At 44.0% G+C, this 24,902-nt stretch overlaps 3 protein-coding genes across 3 annotated transcripts in view; 1 reads left to right on the forward strand and 2 right to left on the reverse strand.

Moving 5' to 3' along the window:
- Positions 1-24,902, forward strand: part of LOC310649375 (uncharacterized protein) — a 403,049-nt gene that overhangs the window by 314,175 nt on the left and 63,972 nt on the right. The window lies entirely within an intron of this gene.
- LOC310649123 (olfactory receptor 11H6-like) lies at positions 563-24,020 on the reverse strand (the record flags this gene model as incomplete). The annotated part of the gene is made up of 2 exons (XM_083377407.1): positions 563-1,300; positions 23,799-24,020. 2 exons carry the CDS (start codon positions 24,018-24,020, stop codon positions 563-565), a joined length of 960 nt encoding a protein of 319 aa, XP_083233533.1.
- LOC310649124 (olfactory receptor 11H6-like) lies at positions 11,048-12,007 on the reverse strand (the record flags this gene model as incomplete). The annotated part of the gene is made up of 1 exon (XM_083377408.1): positions 11,048-12,007. One exon carries the CDS (start codon positions 12,005-12,007, stop codon positions 11,048-11,050), a length of 960 nt encoding a protein of 319 aa, XP_083233534.1.

The raw sequence follows: 24,902 nt of genomic DNA on the forward strand, positions 1-24,902 counted from the left end.
CCCTGCTCAAGTGGAAGATGTTATACTACTCCAAAAAAATGGCTATCCAATCTCCTCTTTAAAACCTCCAGTGCTGGAACACCCACAACTTCTGAAGGCAAGCTGTTCCACTGATGGATTGTTCTCTCAGGAAATTTCTCCTTATTTCTAGCAAATAGTAATATGGTTGGCAAAGATTAGTCTCATTATAGACAAATAGTTTAATCTAGATGTTCCCCATTTAACTCATGCTGGAAAAGAAAATTGGTCTGGACCAATTTTTCTTTTCAAATAAAATAATTCTCATGCTGAATTACCGCAAGATAAGAAGTGTTGCAAATTAAGAGTGGAGTGATTTATTTAGAGTCTATTGTCACAGCCATCCAACAGCCAAGTAGTAACTCATTTTCTTGGAACCAACTTGTCAAGGAAAATGTAGGATTTTGCATTGATTTTTGTGTGAGGCAGAGTTGAGGAGAAATAAGGAGGGAAATTGTATGAATTCAGGGCTACATCCTCTCTCATGTATGTAGAAAAGTAAACGTAACTTGGATTTTTTACCACCCAGAGACATTGATCTTTTTTACACTGTGATTGTTGACATTATCAAGCCTGATACTTCTATCAATAATCTGTGCAGTGCCTCCTTCACCTGATTGTTCCTCAGGCAGTAGATCAAGGGGTTAAGAAAAGGTATAATGGCAACATAGAAGAGTGTTATTGTCTTATTAATCTTTAAATGGCTTTCTCCAACTGGAATTAGATACATTGCTCCTACTGTGCTGTAGAAAATGGTCACCACTAAAAGATGCACAGATATAGTGTTGAAGCCCTTCCTAAAATTCCCTTTACTGGAGGATTTCATCAAGGTGTAAATCACAATGCCATAGGATAGCATAACAAATATAACATTACTTAAAAATAGAATGTTCACAATAATTTGGCAAATCAAAGGAGCTTTTCCAAGTGGCGGACAAGCCAAGGACAGAAGGGGAATGAGGTCACACAAAAAATGATCAATAATGTTAGGTCCACAGAAGGATAACTTAGAGAGGAAAACAACAGGCGTGATGTAGCCCAGGAAACCAAGGATCCAACAAGTAGTTACCAGAATATAACAAGAATGTGGGGACATGATGATCTGGTAATGCAGTGGGTGGCAGATAGCTAAGTATCGATCTAAAGCCATGGCTGAGAGGAAGAAGAATTCAGTGGTACCAAGAGAGAACAAGAGGTAGAACTGGAGGAAGCAAGCATGGAAAGAGATAATCTGGTTATGGGTCGCAAGGTCAAAAAGCATGCGAGGAATTGTGGTGGTCACATAGCACATCTCCAAGCAGGAAAAGTTGCTCAACAGGATATACATGGGAATCTGGCCCAGATGGTTATCTCGACAGACCAGGGTTATAATGGTGCTGTTTTCAACCAATGTTAAAACATAAAGGATAATCAAGAAAACAAGTAGCAAGAGGCGTTTCTGCTGATCCATTCCAAATCCCAGCAAAATGAATTTCTGGACTGCAGTCCCATTGGCCAGCTCCATCTGGAATCATATAATTTCACACACCACAAAGTAATTGTTTTATATATGAAAAACCTGACTAAATATTATGCCTTGCACTAATGACATTTCAAATACTAAACTCAGATGCTCATAACGCTTTCACAGAATTTCTAAGAAACAATGAATTTCATCAACGTTCATTGAAGACCACACTTTGGTGCTTGATAAAGGATACTGGAAGGTATCGCTACTTGAATTTTTGGAGTAGAATCACATTATTTAGGCTGCAAAAATCCAGACAACCATTGGGTGGTTGCAAAAATTCTTTAATACTGTCTACAGATCATCCCGATATTTGTGGATAAGATATGACAGCTCGACCATGGAGATGTGGTGCCAGGAAGTGTACATTATGGTTTGCTGATGTAAGACTTTTCAAACATTTTGAAAATCCTATAAAGTATAGTTTCAAGACATCTGGAAGACAGCTTGGGAAATTGCTGGATACAGATGTAGCTTTAATCCAATGTTTATTTGTTTATTTTGGTCAAGTAACATCTCTTATAACTAGCATTTTTTCTTTCAGTCATTACTCTAGATTAGGAATGAGTAAGATTTTCACATTTATTATCACCATCTTAATTTAGCCATCATTGAACAATATAATCTCTCTAAATCTCACAATGAAGTGTTCAGATTCAAGAAAAGTGTATTGGGGAAAAGTCTGTATTAAGCTGCTTATTTATGAAAAACATGTACCAAAAGATATAGGGGAATTATTGGTAAACAGTATGAATCTTAGATAAAATATTCAAAGAAAAGTGCAGATAAAGGCATAGATATATTAGTATAAACATTTAAGGCATTCTAGGAGAGAGAAGAAAAAAGCAAGATAATTGGAATTGAACCAATTTGCTAAATTTAAGACATAGATTACATTACAATAATTGGCAGCTTTTGGGGATAAAATTCCATAACTATTTCTATTGCATAATCATTTCAGTGAGTAGACACTTATATGGTTAAGGGCCACTCTCCTTCATTATCTTTGATTTTGTCTATGGATAGCCAAACAATTGACAGACTTGCATGTAAATAGAATCTTGATTGCATATACGGTAAATAATAAATACTTTGAAATAGAATTTTGCAAAATAAAATCATGAATTCTAGCTGGAGCAATGACTATCTCAGCTCCCTAAAAAGGATTTCTTAACCCTTTTAATGCTACTTGTTTACAATCATATACACACTTTTCTGGGTATAAGTCCCACTGAATTTCATCAGGATTATTTATATCTGCCCTGAAAAAAAACTGCAGACGAAACCTGATATATGTTATTTCAGTAGCATAAAATAGAATTTAATATCGTCCCTCCCTTCCTCCTTTCCTTCCCCCTCCCTCCCTCCCTCCCTCCCTCCCTCCCTCCCTTCCTCCCTCCCTTCCTTCCTTCCTTCCTTCCTTCCTTCCTTCCTTCCTTCCTTCTTTCCTTTCTTCCCCATGTTACTATAACAAATTGTAGTTAGGTATTGACTTCTTGTTATTAGATCCACAAATGGGAACACTATGCAAATCTCTTCATCTCTTGACCTTTGATGGAATTTGGCAAAATTACCTTGGATAAATTTTAAAGTTTTAAGTGGAAGTGTCATTTATCTTTGCTTCCTACTCAACTGTCAGAAATAGAATCTCTATTTTCATACCTTAGCAGAGGAAAAATATTGGTCCCTATAATAGAAAGCTCATCTGAAAAATTGATTGCTGGACATCATTGGTGCTTGTCTAGAAGACTGATGGAGGAATAGGTCATATCGTGAGACTGATAGTAGAACGAGTCACTATCATTATGTAACAAATAAGAGCTCAAATGTACAAAGATTTTCCCAGCTGAGTTTTATCATTATCTGGAAATGTAACTTGGGAATATGCTTTTCAGGAACAAGGCAAATTTGCAATGAAACAACATGTCCTGGGAGGGAAAATTCTACTTATACCAAGTTTCCACAAAGATATTTTTTAAAGAAAATATTTAAGAATTTTTTCCTTCGCAGAAAAAGTGTAGTAGTGTATGTGGCTAAAGCATACACAGGCTGTCAGCAAAGCAGGGGGCTGGACAGCTCCAGGCTTAACCGCATTTGGCGGGAAAGTCTGGCTTAAGCAAGTTTGACAGCCCCGGGTTATAGACAGCTCTGGCAGGAAACCAAGGTTTAAATCTTGGTCACTGGCTATGGCAGGAAGCCCAGGTTTGAATTGAGTGGTCGGCATTCACCTGGGCAGGTATAAAGGTACGCCAGGTAAACCCTTTTCCCCAGCTTTGTTCCTGACCGCAATAAAGAAGTTATCACCCAGCTGAGTGTCCGTCTCTGTGTGCGACCACGCTACTTTACAGAAAGAATTCTATTTTATTAACTATTCATTAAACATTCTTCACTGAATAATCATGGGGATATAAGGGATTGCCATTTATGTCAATGTTATCCTGCAAAATACAGCTTGATTGTCAATACATGACCTGTGTCCATACATTTTGCTGCTGAGATGTACAACAAGAGATACACACACATATGGAATAAGAGAGAGAGAGAAAGAGAGAGGGAAAGAGAGAGGGAGGGAGAGAGAAAGAGAGAGAGAGGGGGAAAGAGAGAGGGGGAGAGAGAGAGGGAGAGAGAGAGGGAGAGAGAGGGAGAAAAGAGCTATTGGAATTAAGGTAAGAAATTTTGTTTAGAAATATGATTGGTACTATTTGTAAACCTGAAAGTAGAAAGTTGCAAAATTAATATTCTGTACTAAATATCCTGAAATTCAAGAGATTCATCACCTATCGTTTGCTGTCATAATTGCTTGATGGGTTTAATGGAAATGGGATTTAAGAACTATCAAGCACAAGAATCAAACTATGATGAGAAGAATTCCACAACCGGTTGGTAAAGAATGATTTCTGATGCCTTTCTGTATAATTTACTATACTGGTGATGTATACATTTATTTGCATATTTATGTATTTATCTATTTATTAAATAAATCGACTTACATCAGTGCCCATTTAATAGAAGAAACTCTGGGTGGTGAACAGTAATTAATATTGTTCATTATATATTTTTTACTATATTGTTCAGCTACAATATAATATATAGAATGTACAGTGCAAAAATATCCATGCCAAATATCAATATCAGGCAGTAGCTTTCCTCTAAGTGTATTAACATCCAACACCTAAATGTATGCCAAATTAATAGTTTTCTTGTCATTGTAGCAGTAATGGACATTCTTGGCATTCTTCATCCATTGGTATTGCACCTCAGTGGGTTAGGATGCTGAGCTTGTCGATCAGATGGTTGGCAGTTTGGCGGGTCGAATCCTGAGTGCTGCGTAACAGAGTGAGCTCCTGTTACTCGTCCCAGCTTCTGCCAACCTAGCAGTTCGAAAGCACATAAAAAATGCAAGTAGAAAAATAGGGACCACTATGGTGGGAAGGTAACAGCGTTCCGTGCACCTTTGGTGTCTAGTCATGCCGGCCACATGACCATGGAGATGTCCTCGGACAAGTGCTGGCTCTTCGGCTTTGAAACGGAGATGAGCACCGGCCCCTAGAGTCAGAAACAACTAGCACGCATGTGCGGGGGAACCTTTACCTTTACTAATGGAGAACATAAACAAGGTAACATGCATTAATTGTAATTCTTTTAGCTGATGCAAGTTTTATATAAACTTCCTGATTTCAAATCAGGATGTACAATCCACTATGCACAGACATATCAAAATGATCCAGAAGGAGCTCTCTAAGCTATATAGAGATTCCTCAAATTATGACTGGCTGCTTAGCAAATATTCAAAATTATGACACCACCCCACCCCACTCCTAAAGCTACTTATAACCTGGATTCAAAGTTTTGATGGCTGCCTTCCCTGTAATCATGTGATTGCATTTTGGGCACTTGGCAACTGGTTTTTTATTTAGGGCCTTTTGCAGAGTCCCACAGTCACAGAGATATAATTTACAAAGGTGTTTTTTTTTTGCCAAAACCAACATTTACTCTGGTTTCTGGGGGGGAAAATGCTCATTGCAGACAATGGATTCATTTAACAACCCGCCTCCAAAAAGCTCATAAGGTCATTCACATTTCAAAATGCTGCATACACGTTGTGTCTTTGAATTCAGTTTTCTGTCCATTATAATAGTGCCGCTTATTTTTAATGCAATACAAGAAATAAAAATGTGAACCACTCTGAACCACTTCACTAACAATTAAAATGTCAGATTAAAATTCTATAACAAATGAAAAACTGGTGTGCACTAAAAAATGTTTTCATTTCCCAAGTAACATGAAAAGGTCCCAGAGTGAAAATATATGCAAAGTAAGCATTTTTCTCACCAGTATACATTACCATTTAGTCAATAATATTGGCAAACATTAATTTCATTGTATAAAAATAATTTAATCTAGACATTCCCCATGTAATTCATGTTATAAAATAGGTTTGGTTTAGATTCTCTTTTTCTCCCCAAATTAAATACTGGATTATTTCAAGATGAGTTTAATATACAACTCATCTTATAGTTATAGTTTATAGTTATAGTTTATTTGATTTATATACCGCCCTTCTCCTTGGTAGGGACTCAGGGCGGTTCACAGGGCATATATCAAAAAGAGAATACAAAAATTAAAAAAGGAATTAAACCCATGCCCAATAAAACAGTGGTACAAATTAAAAACAATTAAAAACCCATAATCCCCCATCAGGCCAGACCAGCTAATTCGAACAGGTGGGTCTTCAGGCCCCGACGGAAAGTTCGGAGGTCTGGTGCCATCCGGAGCTCCACCGGCAGTTGATTCCATAATGCCGGAGCCCCCACAGAGAAGGCCCTCCCCCTGGGGGCCACCAGTCGACATTCCCTGACTGGCGGCACCCTGAGGAGGCCCTCTCTGTGGGAACGCACAGGGCGGAGGGGAGTCGATGCCGGCAGCAGGTGGTCCCCGAGGTATCCCGGACCCATGCCATGAAGGGCCTTAAAGGTCGTAACCAACACCTTGAACCTCACCCGAAAGACAACTGGTAACCAATGCAGCTCGCGGAGCAAAGGTGTAACATGGGAGTACCGGGAAACTCCCAAGACAACTCTCGCGGCCGCATTCTGTACCAGCTGGAGCCTCCGAGTGGTCTTCAAGGGAAGCCCCATGTAGAGAGCATTACAGTAGTCAAGGCGAGAGGTCACGAGCGCATGAGTGACCGTACACAGGGCATCCCGGTTCAGATAGGGCCGCAACTGGCGCACCAGGCGAACCTGGGCGAAAGCCCCCCTAGTCACGGCCACTATATGCTCTTCCAAAGTAAGCCGTGAATCTAGGAGGACTCCCAAGTTGCGAGCCCTATCCACGGGGGGGTAAGAGCTCACCCCCCATAGAAAGAGGTGGAACATTTGGAATGTCCCGGGATGCCGGAATGCACAGCCACTCAGTCTTGTCAGGGTTGAGTTGAAGTCTGTTCCTCCCCATCCAGACCCGAACCGCCTCCAGGCAACGGGACATCACAGCGAGGGCATCACTGGGGTGGTTTGGGGTCGAAAAGAAAAGTTGGGTATCATCAGCATACTGATGATACCCAACTCCAAAACCACGAATGATCTCACCCAGCGGTTTCATATAGATGTTGAACAGGAGAGGCGAGAGAACCGACCCCTGAGGAACTCCACAAACGAGAGACCTAGGGGCCGATCTCTGCCCCCCTGCCAACACCGACTCCGAGCGTCCCAGGAGATAGGAGGAGAACCACTGAAGAACTGTGCCTCCCACTCCCAGTCCCCTGAGACGCCGCAGCAAGATACCATGGTCGATGGTATCGAAAGCCGCTGAGAGGTCTAATAGGACTAGGACAGAGGAATGTCCCCTATCCCGCGCCCTCCAGAGATCATTCACCAGAGCGACCAATGCCGTCTCCGTGCTGTACCCGGGCCTGAAACCCGATTGGTAGGGGTCCAGATAATCCGCTTCATCCAGGACCAGAGGGAGCTGATGCGCCACCACACTCTCGACAACCTTCGCAAGAAAGCGAAGGTTGGAGACTGGACGAAAGTTGTTCAAAATGGCTGGGTCCAGGGCAGGCTTCTTGAGGAGAGGTCTCACCACCGCCTCCTTCAAGACGGTGGGGAAATAACCCTCACTCAGAGAAGCAGATATAACCGCCTGGAGCCAGCCTCGTGTCCTCTCCCTAGCTGCATAAACCAGCCAGGAAGGGCACGGGTCCAACAAACATGTGGAGGAGCTCAGCCTCCTCATAATCCTGTCCACTTCATCAGGGGTCACAGAATCAAACTCTTCCCAGATAACATTGACAAGACCGCCCGTGTCCTGATCGCCCGACTCTGCCCAGCTGGAGTCCAAACCGGTCCGAATCCGAGCGATTTTATCCGACAGATGATGGCTAAATTCCTCGGCACGACCTTGCAAGGGATCCTCCCTCACCTCCTGATTAAGAAGTGAGCGAGTCACCCTAAACAAGGCGGCCGGGCGATTATCTGCGGACGCGATGAGGGTGGAGAAGTAATTACACCTCGCCACCCTCATCGCAGCGAGATAAGACCTAATATAGGTTCTTAACCGCAACCGGTCGGGTTCGGATCGGCTAGACCTCCAGCAGCTCTCTAGGCCCCGTTTCCGGTGCTTCATCTCCCGGAGCTCCGCGGAAAACCATGGAGCTCGCTGGGATCTGCGCCGGGTCAGGGGCCGCAAGGGTACAACCCGGTCAAGTGCCTCAGTGGCTGCCCTTTCCCAGGCTTCCACTAAGGCATCAGCCGAGCTGTGAGCAGTGGAGGCAGGTGGGGACCCCAGCGCCGCTTGGAATCTATCAGGATCCATTAAGCGTCTGGGGCGGTACCATCTAATTGGCTCCGTACCCCCACGGCGGGGGGTGGCAAAGCGGAAGACCAGCCGCAGGAGATGATGATCGGTCCATGACAGGGGCATAATAAATGGAGAGCCCCCACCTAGATCATCCAACCACCGTCTAGATAAAAAAATCAGGTCAAGGGTGTGGCCTCCCTCATGAGTTGGCTCTGAAATTACTTGCGTCAGGTCCATGGCCGCCATGGAAGCCATGAACTCCCGAGCTAGCTCAGATGAACCTCCCAGGGATGGTAGATTGAAGTCTCCCAAAACTATAAGTTTGGGAAACTCAACCACCAAACCTGAGAGGATATCGAGCAGCTCGGGCAGGGCTGCCGCTGTGCGACTAGGCGAAATGTACACCAGCAGCAAGCCCAACTGCGCCCCAGGACCAAATCTCATGAAGAGAGACTCACACCCGACTATCTGAGGAACGGTGGTCTCCCGCGGACATAAGGTCTCCCTAATGGTAACCGCCACTCCCCCACCCCTACCTTGAGCTCGTGGCCGGTGTAGCACCCGGAAACCTGGTGGGCAGAGGTCAACCAGAGGGACCCCACCCTCTAGGCCCAACCAAGTCTCCGTGATGCAAGCCAGGTCCGCATGCTCACCCTCAACTAAATCCCTAACGAGGGGAGCTTTATTAACCACGGACCTGGCATTCAGGTACACCAGCCGGAGCTCAGGAGGCTGCACATCCCCGCTCCCGGGACCTCGGGGAAGAACCAGAGGGTCGGAGCGCCTCACCGCTTGTAAACAGCGGAGACGGCCCTCCCGGTAACGATATGGCCCCCTGTCTCTCCGCCTGCTGCCTTTCCCCGTCGTGGGAATTGGTAGTCCCACGACCCGCTCAAGAGCCCCAGATGTAACCACAACCCGCTCCCCCCGAACGCCGTCAGACCCAGGCCTGGCCTGCAACAAAGTTGTTTGGCTACCCCCCACCGCCAGACAACCACTACCCCCCACCCCCCTCCCCAACCCCCTAAAAAATTTGGCTAAAAAATTAACCAGGGGCCTCTTATTAGGTTTATATCGAGAGCCCCTGGCCTTTCCCGGCCATCTCTCAGGGTCCCAACAATTGGGCCCCTCATCGAGACTAGGGAAAGAAAAGAAGGCGGGACGCACCCAGGAGAGGGGGGCACCCCTGAGGGCGAGTAAGTCCGTATCGGAATATCGATGCATCCGGTCAGCAAGTCCAGAAAGGGCAGTCCAACAATTAAAACCAACAGGAGGATCGAAGGAAAGGAGTGGGACATTTGGGCCATCCACCAACCAACTGCCACTTGGTTGGATGCTCCCAGGGGCATACCACAACCCGTCCTCTCACAACGGGGCGCGAGTCTGCCTCCGGGGATGGTCCAAAATGCCCACCCTGGGTGGGGCAGCACCCACAGAGCTCCCACCTCTATGGGGCTGCCGATGTAAAACAGGCCACTCTCCCACTGTGGCCCGTGCCCAGGTCCGTCCCAGTCCAAAGGGGAAAGAAGGAGGCAGATGGAAAGTTAATAAATAAGATAGTGAATAAGTTAATGAATAAGTTGGCAGTCCGTTGTATCGCCATCGTTGCCACAAATGTCGTTGCTGCCGACAGAACAGGCCAATAGGCCACGGAGACGCCACCATCACCATCACCGTCGCCGCCATCATCTCAAGCAGCCGGAAATCAACGAATCGCTGTCGCCATGGTCGTCCTCTCCACCGCCCAAAGCAGCCCGAGGACGCCGCCGCCATCGCCACCTCCATCGCCGGCAGTAACCCAGAACCCGCACAAAGGGCAGCCCCATCAGTAAAATAACAAGCAGCTGTCTTCTCCGCCGCCAAACGGCCCGAAGACGCCGCAGCCGCCAACAAACGGCACAGGCAGGTCCAACAATAAAGTGTCTCCGCCGCCGCTGCCGCCATTGCCGCTGCTGCTGCTGCCGCCGCCGCCAGAATAGTCTGCAGGCTTCTCATACAGGCTCTCCTCCCCTCTCACGGAAGCGCCGATCAGCTGGGGCTCTGAAGACGCCGAAAGCTCCAGGGACGCCGAGAACGCCGCCGAAAACGGCCGAAAAACGTCCGAAGCAGCAGCGCCGACCCGACAGCCCAGGCAGCCCAAGACAGATGAGAACACCCCCACTGCTGACCGCAGCCTCCTAAGAGAGGTCAGGAGACACCAGGGCAGCAGAGACCGGCCGGCCAAAAAAGCCGAACCCAGCAGCACCGCGGGAGACAAACAGGCAAACAGGCGAGGGAAAGGCGACGCGCAGATGGAACAGGCAAGCAGCCAAACTGCCTCCTCATTTGCCTCGTAATTCACTTCGTGGATTAAAATCCACATCCCCTACCCAGTGGGCCCGAAAAGACCCCTGAGGGACTCCAAAAGGACGCCCCATAGCCGGAGCTCACGGAGCTCAGCCCGACACGTCCGCCATATGCAGAAGTTATATGTATTATATCTTGAAATAACTCATGGAGTAATTTGTTTAAAGTCAATCTTTAGAGCCACACATTAGCCAAGTAGTAAGTCATTTTTTTGGAAACAACTGGTCAAGAGAAATCTAGGATTTTGCATTGATTTTTGTGGAGTTGAGGAGAAATAAGGAGGGAAATTGTATGAATTCAGGGCTACATCCTCTTTCATGTATGTAGAAAAAGTAAATGTAACTTGGATTTTTTACCACCCAGAGACATTGATCTTTTTTACACTGTGATTGTTGACATTATCAAGCCTGATACTTCTATCAATAATCTGTGCAGTGCCTCCTTCACCTGATTGTTCCTCAGGCAGTAGATCAAGGGGTTAAGAAAAGGTATAATGGCAACATAGAAGAGTGTTATTGTCTTATTAATCTTTAAATGGCTTTCTCCAACTGGAAATAGATACATTGCTCCTACTGTGCTGTAGAAAAGGGTCACCACTAACAGGTGCATACATATAGTGTTGAAGCCCTTCCTAGAATTCCCTTTACTGGAGGATTTCATCAAGGTGTAAATCACAATGCCATAGGATAGCATAACAAATATAACATTGCTTAAAAATACAATGTCCCCAATAATTTGGCAAATCAAAGGAGCTTTTCCAAGTGGTGGACAAGCCAAGGACAGAAGGGGAATGAGGTCACACAAAAAATTATCAATAATGTTAGGTCCACAGAAAGATAACTTAGAGAGGAAAACAACAGGCGTGATATAGCCCAGGAAACCAAGGATCCAACAAGTAGTTACCAGAATATAACAAGAATGTGGGGACATGGTTATCTGGTAGTGCAGTGGGTGGCAGATGGCTAAGTATCGATCTAAAGCCATGGCTGAGAGGAAGAAGAATTCAGTGATGCCAAGAGAGAACAAGAGGTAGAACTGGAGGAAGCAAGCATGGAAAGAGATAACCTGGTTATGGGTTGCAAGGTCAAAAAGCATGCGAGGAATTGTGGTGGTCACATAGCACATCTCCAACCAGGAAAAGTTGCTCAACAGGATGTACATGGGAATCTGGCCCAGATGGTTATCTCGACAGACTAGGGTTATAATGGTGCTGTTTTCAATCAATGTTAAAACATAAAGGATAATCAAGAAAACAAGTAGCAAGAGGCGTTTCTGCTGATCCATTCCAAATCCCAGCAAAATGAATTCCTGGACTACAGTCCCATTGGCCAGCTCCATCTGGAATCATATAATAAAAACACTATCTCATAAAAATGCTTCTAAAAAAATTAAAAGATTTATATGTTGTTGTTCAGTTGCTAAATAAGGTTCATTTCTTCATCAACCCATGGATCACAGCAAGCCAGGCTTCCCTGTTCTCCACTGTCTCCTTGAGTCTGGCCAAATGCACACCCACTGCGTTGATGATGCTATCTAACCCTCTTACCCTCTGCCATCCTCTTCTCCTTTGTCTTCCATCTTTCCCAACATCAGCTTCTTCTCCAGTGAGTCCTCTCTTCTCATTTGTTGGCCAAAATATTTGAGCTTCAAAAGTGTTATGTAGTCATTATAGCCATACCTTGGGCTGCGATGTAATTATTTTATATATCATAAACCTAACTCAATGTTATGCCTCATATTGACAATTAAAATAATGAGGTTAGATACTCATAACAAAGTCCATTGAAGAATAGAACAGTACCACGGTGCTTGATATCTGCAGAACAAGAAACATGCTTTATGCTTTATTTATTTTATTTATTGTAATTTTATAACCTTCCTTCTTTTTTGGAATGTGCTATTAATTATCATAACAAACTGGGTAGCTAGGTGTTGTTTGACACTTTGTGTCAATACAATAAATGGGAAAGCTATGAAAATCTATTTGGCTCTTGACATATGATGGGAATGTGCCAAAGACATTAAAGATTTAAGTGGAAATGTCACCCACATTATAGTTCATTTATCTCTTCTTGCTACCCAACAGTTCTCATAAATAGAATTTCAAGTTTCATACCTTAGCAGAGTAAAAATATTGTTCTCTACGACAGTAAGCTCATTACAAACATTGGTTGCTGTATATTATTGGTACTTGTCTAGAAGACTGATGCAGAATAAAATCATACTGTGAGATTGATAGTAAAAAGGCTCCTCATGTATGTGTAATAAGTAAGAGCTCAAATATTGTAGAAAGATTCTCCCAGATGACCTTTATCATTATCTGGAAATGGAACTTGGGAATATGCAAGGCCAATTTGCAATGAAATAACATAATCTTGGGAGAAAGAATTCTATTTATACCAACCTTACCTCCAACCTATCTTTTGAAGAAAATATCTAAGGAAGTTTTCATAGCAGAGTTGGAAGGGACCTTGGAGGTCTTCTAGTCCAGGGGTCCCCAATCCCCGGTCTGTAGACCTGTCCCAGTTTGCAGCATGCCAGAAACTGGGCCACACAAACAAGCGAAGCCCCATCTGCGGGATGCGGGCAATACATGAAATCACACCCCCTCTGGTCAATGGAAAAACCTCTCTCCACGAAACCAGTCCCTGGTGCCCAAAAGGTTGGAGGCCACTGTTCTAGTCCAACCCTTTGTTCAAGCAGGAGACCCTATACCATTCTAGACAAGTGGCTGTCCAGTCTCTTCTTAAGAATCTCCAGTGTTTGAGCACCCACAACTTCTGAAGGCAAGCTGTTTCACTGGTTAATTGTTCCCACTGTTAGGATATTTCATCTTAGTTCTAGGTTGGCTGTGTCCTTGATCAGTATCCATCCATTGCTTCATGTCCTGCCTTCTGGTGCTTTGAAAATAGGTTGACCTCTTCTTCTTTGTGGGAGCCCCTTAGATATTGGAACACTGCTATTATATCATCCTTAGTCCTTCTTTTCGTTTAATAGGACATAGCCAATTCCTACAACCGTTCTTTGTATGTTTTAGCTTCCAGTCCCCTAATCATCTTTTCCTACTTCATTAACTATTCATCATTCTCCACTATATATTCAGGGAGGTATAAGGAGATTGCCATTTGTTTCAATATTATTCTGCAAAGCGCAGCTTGATTTTCCCTGCATGACCTCTGTTCACACATTTTGCTGCTGAAATGTACAGCAAAAGGTATACGCACACATACAGAGAGACAGAGGACCATTGGAACTAAGGATGAGTAAGAAATTTTGATTAGAAACGCCATTGGAACCTCTTTGCAAACCTGCCAGTAAAAAATTGCAAAACGGATATACTAGATATTCTGAAATTCAAAAGATTTGTCACCCATCACTTCCAGTAGGGATTGCTTACTGGGTTTAATGGAAATGCGATTTTATGAACCAAAAAAATGCAAAGTAAAAGTATAAGAGGTCCACAACTGATCAGTAAAGGCTTTCTCTATAATTCATGAGATCTGGTGCTATATAATCAATTATATTGGGCACAAATTCCATTCTGAATATCGCCAACAGATATTTGCCTTGCAATGAATATAATTGCATCCTCGATCTAAATATATGAGCTTTCCAGACTTTTCTTATCCTTGTAGTAGTTATGGGCATTGTTTCATCTGTTTATCCTACCCTTTGTACTCTCTTTTTTCATGGTTCAGGGAGAACACCAATAGAAGTAAATATTTTAATTCCAGGGTTGAATTGTGGAGTGCTTTATGTTCTCTGAACTTGATGGCTTTCTTGCAGATATTTCATTACCCAGCTAGGATGACGGTTAGGGTTAGAAGAATTTAGGATTTGTTCTCTGTTTATATAGTATTGGTTTGCACTGTCAGTGTTAGTGGAAGTATTCTTAGTAGTTCCTTGATTAGGCTGTTGTTTGTTGTTTGATTTTTTTGTCTGAGTTGATAGTTGATTGTTGCTATTAACTTTATGTTGTTATTAATAAAATAATGTAAGTAAAATTAAGCATCTTAGGCAGTCCCTGACACTATGTTTAATGACCTTTCGAGGTTACAATGTCACTGAAAAAAGTGACATATGACTATTTTTCACACTTACGAACTGTTGCAGCATTCCCGTGATTTCATGATGAAAATTTAGAAGCTTGGCAACTGGCATGAACTTATGACAGTTCCATTGTCTCAGCATCATATGATCACTTTGTGACCTTCTGACAAGCAAAGTCAATGGGGAAGTTAGTAACTGTGTTACTAACTTAACAATTACAGTGATTCACTTAACAACTGTGGCAAGAAAGGTTGTAAAATGGGGCAAAACTCAGTTAACAACTGTTTCATTTTGCAACATAAATTTTGGCTCCATTGAGATTGTAAGTCGAGGACTCCTTCTAATATAATGGTTTAAACTGAGTACAAATGTCCACTCGCCCATAAATGAATTTGAAATCAGGATCTGCAAAGATTATAAAACTATGCCATTGACATACATAATAATTCATAAAAAATGTTTTTGCAATGTATGAGCAGAGTACCTCTGTTATTTTTGAAAGCACAATAGAATTTTTCAGGATTCTGTATAAGTCCGCAGAAAAAAATATGTCTGCCCTTTAAGAAGGTAACATACTGAAGGGTAATATACAGTTTCTCCTAAATCAGGAAAATTTTATTTTATGACTTGATGTTCAAATTTCCACCTGTTATAAATATTTAGGAATAACCACTGACAAACTAAGTAGTAAATGAAGTAGCCTAAGGACCACTCGGGACGACAGGCTAGTTAACAACAGGGTTTATTTAGAACAAGGCAAACATAGAATAACTTGTCCGGCTTTTATAGCCGGCAGCTGTTAGCGAGAGCCAATCAGGGGTGTTCATTTTGGCGCCGCGTCTAACCGGAACCAATCCGCGTCGTCTTCTGTTGACAGCTCAGGCTTCCGCATGGTCCGGTGTTTTGACAGCCGCGAGCTGTCAGTGGCTGCGCCTGCGCTGTGCGGGGAACTTTGACAGCTGTCAAAGTTCCCGCGTGTTTCCCTGTCAGACTGTTTTCCTTACTTTATACAATCTGTTAAATGAAGTATATGAGCTGTTTACATATATAACACACCCCTTACCCCTCCCCTGGCGCGTTTCCTCCCCCTTGGGTGTTGGAGCCTGCCCACTGATAGTCTTTTAGGTAGGCGGGGGCTCTTCGGTTCCTGTTGGAGCGGCGGGGGGGTGGGGGATTGTCTGGTTCTGGTAGTTCGTTCCCCTGCTGTTCTTCTTCCTGGTTTGGTATAGGAAGTATTTCTGGGGGTGGTTGTAGCTCGAGTTCCATTGGTTGCTCTGAGTTGTGTGGCGGTTGTCTGGGTCTGAGTTGATCTATATGGCGGCGTATGTTACCATGGGTTTGTGTGGCTATAAGATATGAAATGGGTCCGGTTTGTTTTAGTACTGTCCCCTGGACCCACTTGTTTTTATCCGTGTATGACCGTGCCCATATCAGCTGTCCTGGGTTAAGTGTGCGGGTTGGGTAGGGGTGCTCTTTTTCTTCCGGATATGTGTCAGGGTGCAGTCTGTCGAGTCGTGTTATTAGCCTCCTCCCCCATCTCAGTTCCGCTGGTGATTTGCCCGTTGTTGTGCATGGAGTTGTGTGTTGTGACATGAGGAACTGGCTGAGACGCCTCTGCCAGTTCCCTTTAGCGAATTTTTTTAAAGCTTCTTTTGTGGACCGTACCATAATTTCAGCCATCCCGTTCGCCGATGGGTGGAACGGTGCAGACGTGACCAGCCTAATACAATTCTTCATAGCGAACATCTGAAATTCACGAGAGGTGAATTGAGGTCCGTTGTCTGAAACTATGGTGTCAGGAAGGCCATGTGTGGCGAATATTTTTCTTAAGGCTTGAATAGTGGCTCCAGACGTTGTTTTTCTAAGGGGAGTGACTTCTAGCCATTTAGAATAGCTGTCCACTACAATTAAGAAACTTTGGCCCTGGATTGGTCCTGCAAAATCTAAATGTATACGTGACCAAGGGTTCCTTGTAGTTTCCCATTTGTGGATTGGTGCTTGGGGTGGCTCGTTTCGGGTCGCCTGACAGGTATAGCACCCTCCCACATATTTTTCTATTTGTTTATCTATGCCTGGCCACCATACATAACTTCTAGCCATCGCTTTCATCTTTACAATGCCTGGGTGTCCTTCATGTAAAATGTGTAATGTTTGGTCTATGTTTTTCTCTGGTATGATGACCCTATTTCCCCACAGCAGGCATCCCCTATGGGTGGAAATCTCATTTTTCCTGTTAAAATATGGTTGGAATTGGGGTTGTGGGTTTTGAGCTGGCCACCCTGTTGTGGCCCATTTGAGGATTCTGCTAAGTATTTTGTCTTTAGCTGAATTGTTGGCTATAATGTTTGCAGTCAGGGGGCAATCTGGAAGTTGAGAGATTGCTAAAATCAGACCAGCTGGGGCTGGGTCTGAATCCTTGTTTTGCATGGGCAGTCTGCTGAGGCAGTCTGCGTGTCCTAATTCTTTTCCTGGTTTATGTATTAGTTGATAGGAATAGGCTGCTAAGAATGTGGACCACCGTAAAATTCTCGGAGAGAGAATTTGTGGTGTAGTTTTATTCCAAGTGAATATGCCCAGCAGGGGTTTGTGATCAGTAAATATAGTAAATGGCCTCCCATAAAGGTAGTCATGAAATTTTTTGACCCCTGCAACTATTGCTAGGGCTTCCCTGTCTATTTGTGCGTAATTTCTTTCTGCTTTGGTCAGAGTGCGTGAATAGAAGGCTATGGGTCTTTGTGTACCATCCTTGAATAGATGACTTAACACAGCCCCGATTCCATAGGGAGAGGCATCGCAAGCGATGCATATTGGGGTGTCTTCTCTGAAAAGGGTGATAGTTGAGCTGTGACAGATAATCTTTTTTAATGATTGGAAACTATTCTCATGTATCTTGGTCCAGGACCAAACCGTACCCATGTCCAGGAGCCTATGTAGGGGCTCAGCGATAGTGGCTTTATGGGGGATGAAGGCATGGTAAAAGTTTAATAATCCTAAAAAGGCTTGAAGCTCTTGTTTATTCCTTGGGCTTGGTGCAGTTTGAATAGCCCTTAGTTTTTCTGTGGTGGGGTGGATGCCCTGGCCATCTATTTTGTACCCTAGGAATTCAGTGGATGTGACTCCAATAGAGCACTTTTCTCGCTTAAGTTTGAGGCCGGCTTCTCTGAGCAGGCTCAGCACAGCTGACAGCCTGTCAGCTAAGTTTGTTTCGTTTTCTCCGGCGATGAGAACATCGTCGAAATAGGGGCAGACCCCGGGTATTCCTTTCAGGGTCTTCTCCATGATACCCTGAAATATACCCGGGGCCGCCGATATGCCGAATTGGAGTCTCTTTACTTTAAAGGCACCGCGGTGGGTGACAATTGTCTGGGCTTCCGCGGTGTCATCAGTGACAGGCAGTTGTAAATACGCCTGCGTGAGATCGAGTTTGGCGAAAATGGCGCCAGAACGGATGGAAGCAAATACGTCCCTTACCGCTGGCACCGGGTAAGCGTGGGGGCTGAGGGCTAGGTTGACTGTCGCTTTATAGTCTGCGCACACTCTCACTTCTCCATTAGGTTTAATTGGGGTGACAATAGGGGTCTCCCAGGTCCCCCCCTCCGTTGGTTCAAGCACCCCGAGACCTATGAGGCGATCAAGTTCGTTTTCTATTTTTTCTTTTAGGGCAAAGGGTACTCTCCTAGCTCTTATCTTAATTGGTTGGATTGCTGGGTTTAACTGTAAGGAGATGGGGGGTCCAGTGTATTTTCCTAAAGTGCCATCGAAGACGTCTGCATATTTGTTGCAAACGGCTTCTAGGCTGGGTGATTGAATTGTGTTTACCCCCGTTATGGCGATCCCTAGCGGCCCGAACCAGTTTAACCCTATCAAGTTGGTGCGGTTCCCTGGTGTAACTAAGACCTCTAAGGGGCCCTTGAACCCCTTGTACTGCACTACGACCTTAGCCCTCCCTTCCAGAGGAATAGGGGTTTTCTGGAAGTCAGCTAGGTGTACCTGGGTTTGCCTCAGGGGAATTTGTCCCTTGCCTTGCCGACAGATCTCCTGATACGTTTTTAATGAAATTAAGGAGACTGCTGACCCTGAATCCACTTCCATGTGGCAGGGCACCCCCTGAATTTTTACCCAGATCTTAACCTTTGCGCTTAGGCTGTTTACCCTGTCAATTGTCTCTACCAGGGGCCCTGGCGGTTTTTCTCTGCTGGCCTGGGTAGCTGGCCTACCTGGGGAGTTTGCCTCCAGATCATGGATGTTGTCACGGCCCTTGCTGCGGCACACCGGTTTGATGTGGCCGGTCTTTCCGCAATTGTGGCACTTAGCGTTTCTGAATCGGCAGCTTCCTCGGGCATGGTTGCCCCCGCAGCTGGCACAGGCGGCCCGTTGCTCATAACATGGCGGCGGCAGAGGGGGGTTCCAGGACCTACGGCGGTCTGAAGTGTCGCCTCTCCTTGGTTGCCTGCGTTCCATTCTGCGCTGCAGGGCTTCTCCGTCGGTGAAATCCACCGACTCTTCGCTGTCGCTGAAGGTTGCGCTCTCTTGGAAGACGGTCGCTGGGCTCTCTGGGGTCGAGGTCGTCGGCTTCTTCTTGTGGCTGTGCTCGTAGGCCATGATTTCTCTGGTCAGCTCTGCCAGGCTCATGTCGGTTTTGGATGTTAGCTTCTTCTGCAGCTTCTCATCCCTCAGACCGATCACCACCTGGTCTCTGATGCGGTCCTCCAGGTCGGGGAAGCAGCAGTTCCGTGCGGCGTGTCTGACCCCGGCGATGAACTCGTTGGCGGGCTCGTCCGGCCGCTGTTTCTTTTGGGCGAATTGGACCCGCCAGTACAGTTCTGAGCGAGCCGGCATATAGTACTTGTTCAGCTGGTCCACCAGGTCCGCGTAGGAGACTTCTGTGATGGGCACCGGGCTGAACAGGCCAACGGCGGCATCATACACTGGAGGTCCGCTGATGTATAGTAGAGCGGCGGCCTTTGCTCTGTCGTCAGTGATTTTACTGACGAGGAGGAATCCCTCGACCTGGCCTAGGTGTGATTGCCATCTCTCGGGATGGCGAGTATCAAATTCCCTCACACGCCCGAAGTTTGCCATGTCGTCCGGTCCTGGGTTGCTCCTATGGAAGTTAAAACTTCCCGTGACAGCTCTTGCCGGGAACTCTCTTCCTCGGCCGTGACTTCAACTCCGGAGCAATCCCACCCTCGTCGCCAGTGAAGTAGCCTAAGGACCACTCGGGACGACAGGCTAGTTAACAACAGGGTTTATTTAGAACAAGGCAAACATAGAATAACTTGTCCGGCTTTTATAGCCGGCAGCTGTTAGCGAGAGCCAATCAGGGGTGTTCATTTTGGCGCCGCGTCTAACCGGAACCAATCCGCGTCGTCTTCTGTTGACAGCTCAGGCTTCCGCATGGTCCGGTGTTTTGACAGCCGCGAGCTGTCAGTGGCTGCGCCTGCGCTGTGCGGGGAACTTTGACAGCTGTCAAAGTTCCCGCGTGTTTCCCTGTCAGACTGTTTTCCTTACTTTATACAATCTGTTAAATGAAGTATATGAGCTGTTTACATATATAACACAGTAAAAGTCATAGCGATAGTATGCACAACAAGAAAAGAATGACAGGGATTGGCTATTAATATAACTTGCTGAGAATACGCAGGAGAATGTGAAATATCTGGCAATAGAATATGTGAGCATGGGAAATGCATGTGTGGATTTTATAAACATAATACTAATGTACCTTTAGAGCTGTTTGTTACAATTGAGTTTAAGTGTGATCCCCCAGTTGAATTGGCTGTCAGATCTGCCTCAACTTAAATAGAAATGATCCTTGGCTCCATTTTTTGACAAAGGTATAGTTTATTAGAGATCAAGTAGTGCAGTAGTGCAAAGCCAGAACTGAGAATCCACTCCAAAATTCCTATTCTACTTTTCCCTCCATCATTGTCCACCACAGTGTAACCAATCAGACTCAGGCAAGATGTTTTCATAATGATCAGTCTAAGCCCTGTTTGGTAAGTGAAGTACTAATACCACTTTACAATGCTTTGGTAAGACCACACCTGGAATACTGCATCCAGTTTTGGTCACCATGATGTAAAAAAGATGTCGAGACTCTAGAAAGGGTACAGAGAAGAGCAACAAAGATGATTGGGGGACTGGAAGCTAAAGCATATAGGGAACGGTTGCTGGAATTGGGTATGTGTAGTTTAATGAAGAGAAGGGTGAGGGGTGACATGATAGCAGTGTTCCAATATCTCAGGGGCTGCCACAAAGAAGAAGGAGTCAAGCTATTCTCCAAAGCACCTGAAAGCAGGACAAGAAGCAACGGATGGAAACTAGTCAAGGAGAGAAGCAACCTAGAACTAAGGAGAAACTTCCTGACAGTTAGAACAACTAACCAGTGGAACAAACTGCCTCCAGAAGTGGTGAATGCTCCAACACCAGAAGTTTTTAAGAAGAGACTGGCCAGCCATTTGTCTGAAATGGTATAGGGTTTCCTGCCTGAGCAGGGGGTTGGACTAGATGACCTCCAAGGTCCCTTCCAAGTTCTTCTTCTTCTTCTTCTTCTTCTTCTTCTTCTTCTTCTTCTTCTTCTTCTTCTTCTTCTTCTTCTTCTTCTTCTTCTTCTTCTTCTTCTTATTATTATTATTATTATTATTATTATTATTATTATTATTATCATTATTATCATTATCATCATCATCATCATCATCATCATCATCATCATCATCATCATCATCATTATTATTATTATTATTATTATTATTATTATTATTATTATTATTATTATTATTATTATTATTATTATGTGGCTCCCTCCTTCTTCCAACTGGGTGACCTTGAGGCAGTGTCTCAAGGAAATACAGCACTTACTTTCATTTTCCCCAAGCCTCTTCCCCCTTCATTCCCCATCCTCACAGTTCGTAGCAACCTGTCACCACATGGCAGCAAAGCACAAGCAAGCATAAAAGTGGCAGTTGACACTGGAAGAAAGTTATACCAGCATAAAGCTTGCTCATCCCATCCTGCCAAAGGAATGGTGTGGATAAATGCTGCTGACCTTATTTATAATGTACAAGGTGTCTTTGGGGCAGAGGCAGGTGGATTCCTGTAGTTTTGCTTTTCTCCCTCACTTCTTCCATCCCTCCCACCGCACCCACCAAGCCAAACCACCCTTCTCATGAAAAATAGCTAAATAGCTACCAACTTTCCAAAGGCAATAAAATAATCAAGGATCAAATATGCAAGCATCATAAATCAGAACAAGGTACAGAGAAAATTAGTTAAAAGGCTTCCCAGAGCTTTAGAGTTTAATGAAAATACCATTCTCTTCGATTTGAAAGAAAAGATTAAAAAGCCTTTCAATGGGAAAACTTGGTTTGTTTGTTTGTTTGTTTGTTTGATCTATGGGCCACCCATCTCATCTAGAGGCGATAATATCCAATATCCACTGTTTTCTGTGGGAATTAAGTGTCAGAAACATCAGCAAATGCTTTCAAAGTAAAGAAATATTTCTGCCCAGTTATTCAATTCAATTTTACACACTGCATCCAGAATAATGGAAGGTATTCTTCATGCAGTTTCATCTACTTTATCCATTTCTTCCTTGGTGAAATAAGGGACATGGTGGCTCAGTGGGTTAGGTCGCTGAGCTTGTTGATCAGATGGTCGGCAGTTTGGCGGGTCGAATCCCGAGTGCCGCATAACAGAGTGAGCGCCTGTTACTCGTCCCAGCTTCTGCCAACCTAGCAGTTCGAAAGCACGTAAAAATGCAAGTAGAAAAATAGGGACCACTACGGTGGGAAGGTAACAGCGTTCTGTGCGCCTTTGGCGTCTAGTCATGCCGGCCACATGACCACGGAGACGTCCTCGGACAAGCGCTGGCTCTTCGGCTTTGAAACGGAGATAAGCACAGGCCCCTAGAGTCGGAAACGACTAGCATGCATGTGCGGGGGAACCTTTACTTTTACCTTAAGTATTGCCATCCAGAATTGATTAAGGTCTTTCTGATCCAGCTTTAACACCATCTATTAGGAAATGACTGAAGAAGTTTCTTGGGTAAGAAGCGAAATTTCTTCAAGGAAAAATAAAGAAAGTCCAGTTCCCTCTTGAAAAAAAGCATCTTTGAGACAATCATGACTGGATGACTGAAAATCTCCATGGACACTATTAGGAAAGTCACATATTTTGAAACAATGAGACAATCGGGACAATTTGCATTTTCTTCTGTGTATCACATGTCAGAGATTCCATGAGTCTTAGATCTTTTATACTTTCAGACCAGTCAGACCCTTTCTTTTCCCTAAATGAATTAAGAAGAATTTGGATTTTTTTCCAGTCAGGTTTACTGGATTTCCACTGTAATCTTTTTCAGCAGAAATCTTATCATTCTTCTGAGCAACTTGCTCAGTGTCTCTTTCACCTTGTCATTCCTCAGACAGTAAATCAAGGGATTGAGAAATGGTGTGACAGCAGTATAAAAGACTGTAATTGCCTTACTAATGTTTGGGTGGCTTTCACCATGTGGAATTATATACATGGCTCCTACAGTACCGTAAAAAAGTGTCACCACCAAGAGATGCATAGAGATGGTAGAGAAGCCCTTTCTGCACCCACTTTTGCTGAAGGATTTCATCAAAGTGTAGATCACATTACCGTAGGAGAATATCACAAAGAAGATACTGACTAAAAATATAGTTTGCATGCTAATTTGCATGACTAGTGGAGCTTTCCCGAGAGGAGGACAAGCTAAGGAAAGAATTGGCACAGGATCACAGACAAAGTGGTCAATGCTGTTGTCTCCACAAAAGGACAATTTGGAGATCAAAACAACTGGGAGAAGGAATCCTAGAAAGCCAACCAACCAACATCCAACTATCAATCTATAGCAGAAATTTGGGGACACAATATTGGGATAATGCAAGGGATGACAGATGGCTAAATAGCGATCTAAGGCCATGGCTGAGAGGAAGGAAAATTCAGTGTTGCCAAGTGAGAAGAAAATATAAAATTGGAAGAAGCAGGCATGGAAGGAGATGACCTGGTTTTGGGTTGCCAAATCGAAAAGCAAGCGAGGAATACTGGTGGTTACATAGCAGATCTCCAGCCAAGAAAAATTGCTCAGCAAGATGTACATGGGGAGTTGGCTCAACTGACCATCTATATGGACCACAGTGATGATGGTGCTATTTTCCACCAAAGTGAGCACATAAAGGATAATCAAGAAAGCAAAGAGCAGGAATTGTTTCTCCTGATCCATTCCAAATCCCAGCAAAATGAATTCCTGGACTCCAGTCCCATTGGTCAACTCCATCTAGAATCATATATGAGAATTGCTCTTATACAAAGATACATTTGTTATTATCTCAGATGTCTATCAGATTAGCTTGAAAGAAAAACATAAATTCATGAATGTGAACAGTTATGGCCATTTAACAAGCAGTTGCCATATTTTTCTACAAATTGCCAGAAACTATAGAGCTCTACTATATCTTTGCTAATGTCCAGCAAAGAAGATGGATTGTTCCAATATTTATCTGCATCATATAGATGCATGACACTTTGAAAAAAGGTTGCTCTAAAGTGTAATTATAATATTTGAAAAGCACTGGGTTTTTTCCAGAAGCTAGAAAGGTGTGTTTAAAGGTTACTTAAAAAAAACAATATGAAACAATAACAGAACAAACATTAGCATTCAAGAATCAAGATCGACTAATGTATCAAACCTGTTTTGTCCTGTTACCAAAAACAATACCGTATGATTACAGATTATATTTCATTTGCTTTAAAAAAGGAGAAATGATTATCTGTTTTATTATGATATTTTGACTAATTCTCCTAGACTTGGAAAATATGCTCCTTTGTTTTACTGTGAGCATAAAAATAATCTCTGTGGTACATTTATTCTTGGCTACTTGAAATCTATTTGCAAATATAGCAATTTCTCTTTGTGTGTGTGTGAGAGAGGGCTGGGGGAGACTAATGTTAATAGGAATGCTGGGATTGAAATAGCTTCTTTCCCATTCCACAATAACCATGGTTTTCTCTATTGGCAAATTACTGTAATATGGTTTTCTCCTTGAGTTATTATTATACCAATATCATATTTAAAAATCATTTCTCATCGACAGGGCTTTTTTTTGGCATAGAACGCCCAGAACAGAGTTCTGGCATCTTTTTTGGATAGAACCTTGTA

This window comes from Vipera ursinii, assembly GCF_947247035.1.
Source record: "Vipera ursinii genome assembly, chromosome: Z".
In the NCBI taxonomy this organism is placed as follows: domain Eukaryota; kingdom Metazoa; phylum Chordata; class Lepidosauria; order Squamata; family Viperidae; genus Vipera; species Vipera ursinii.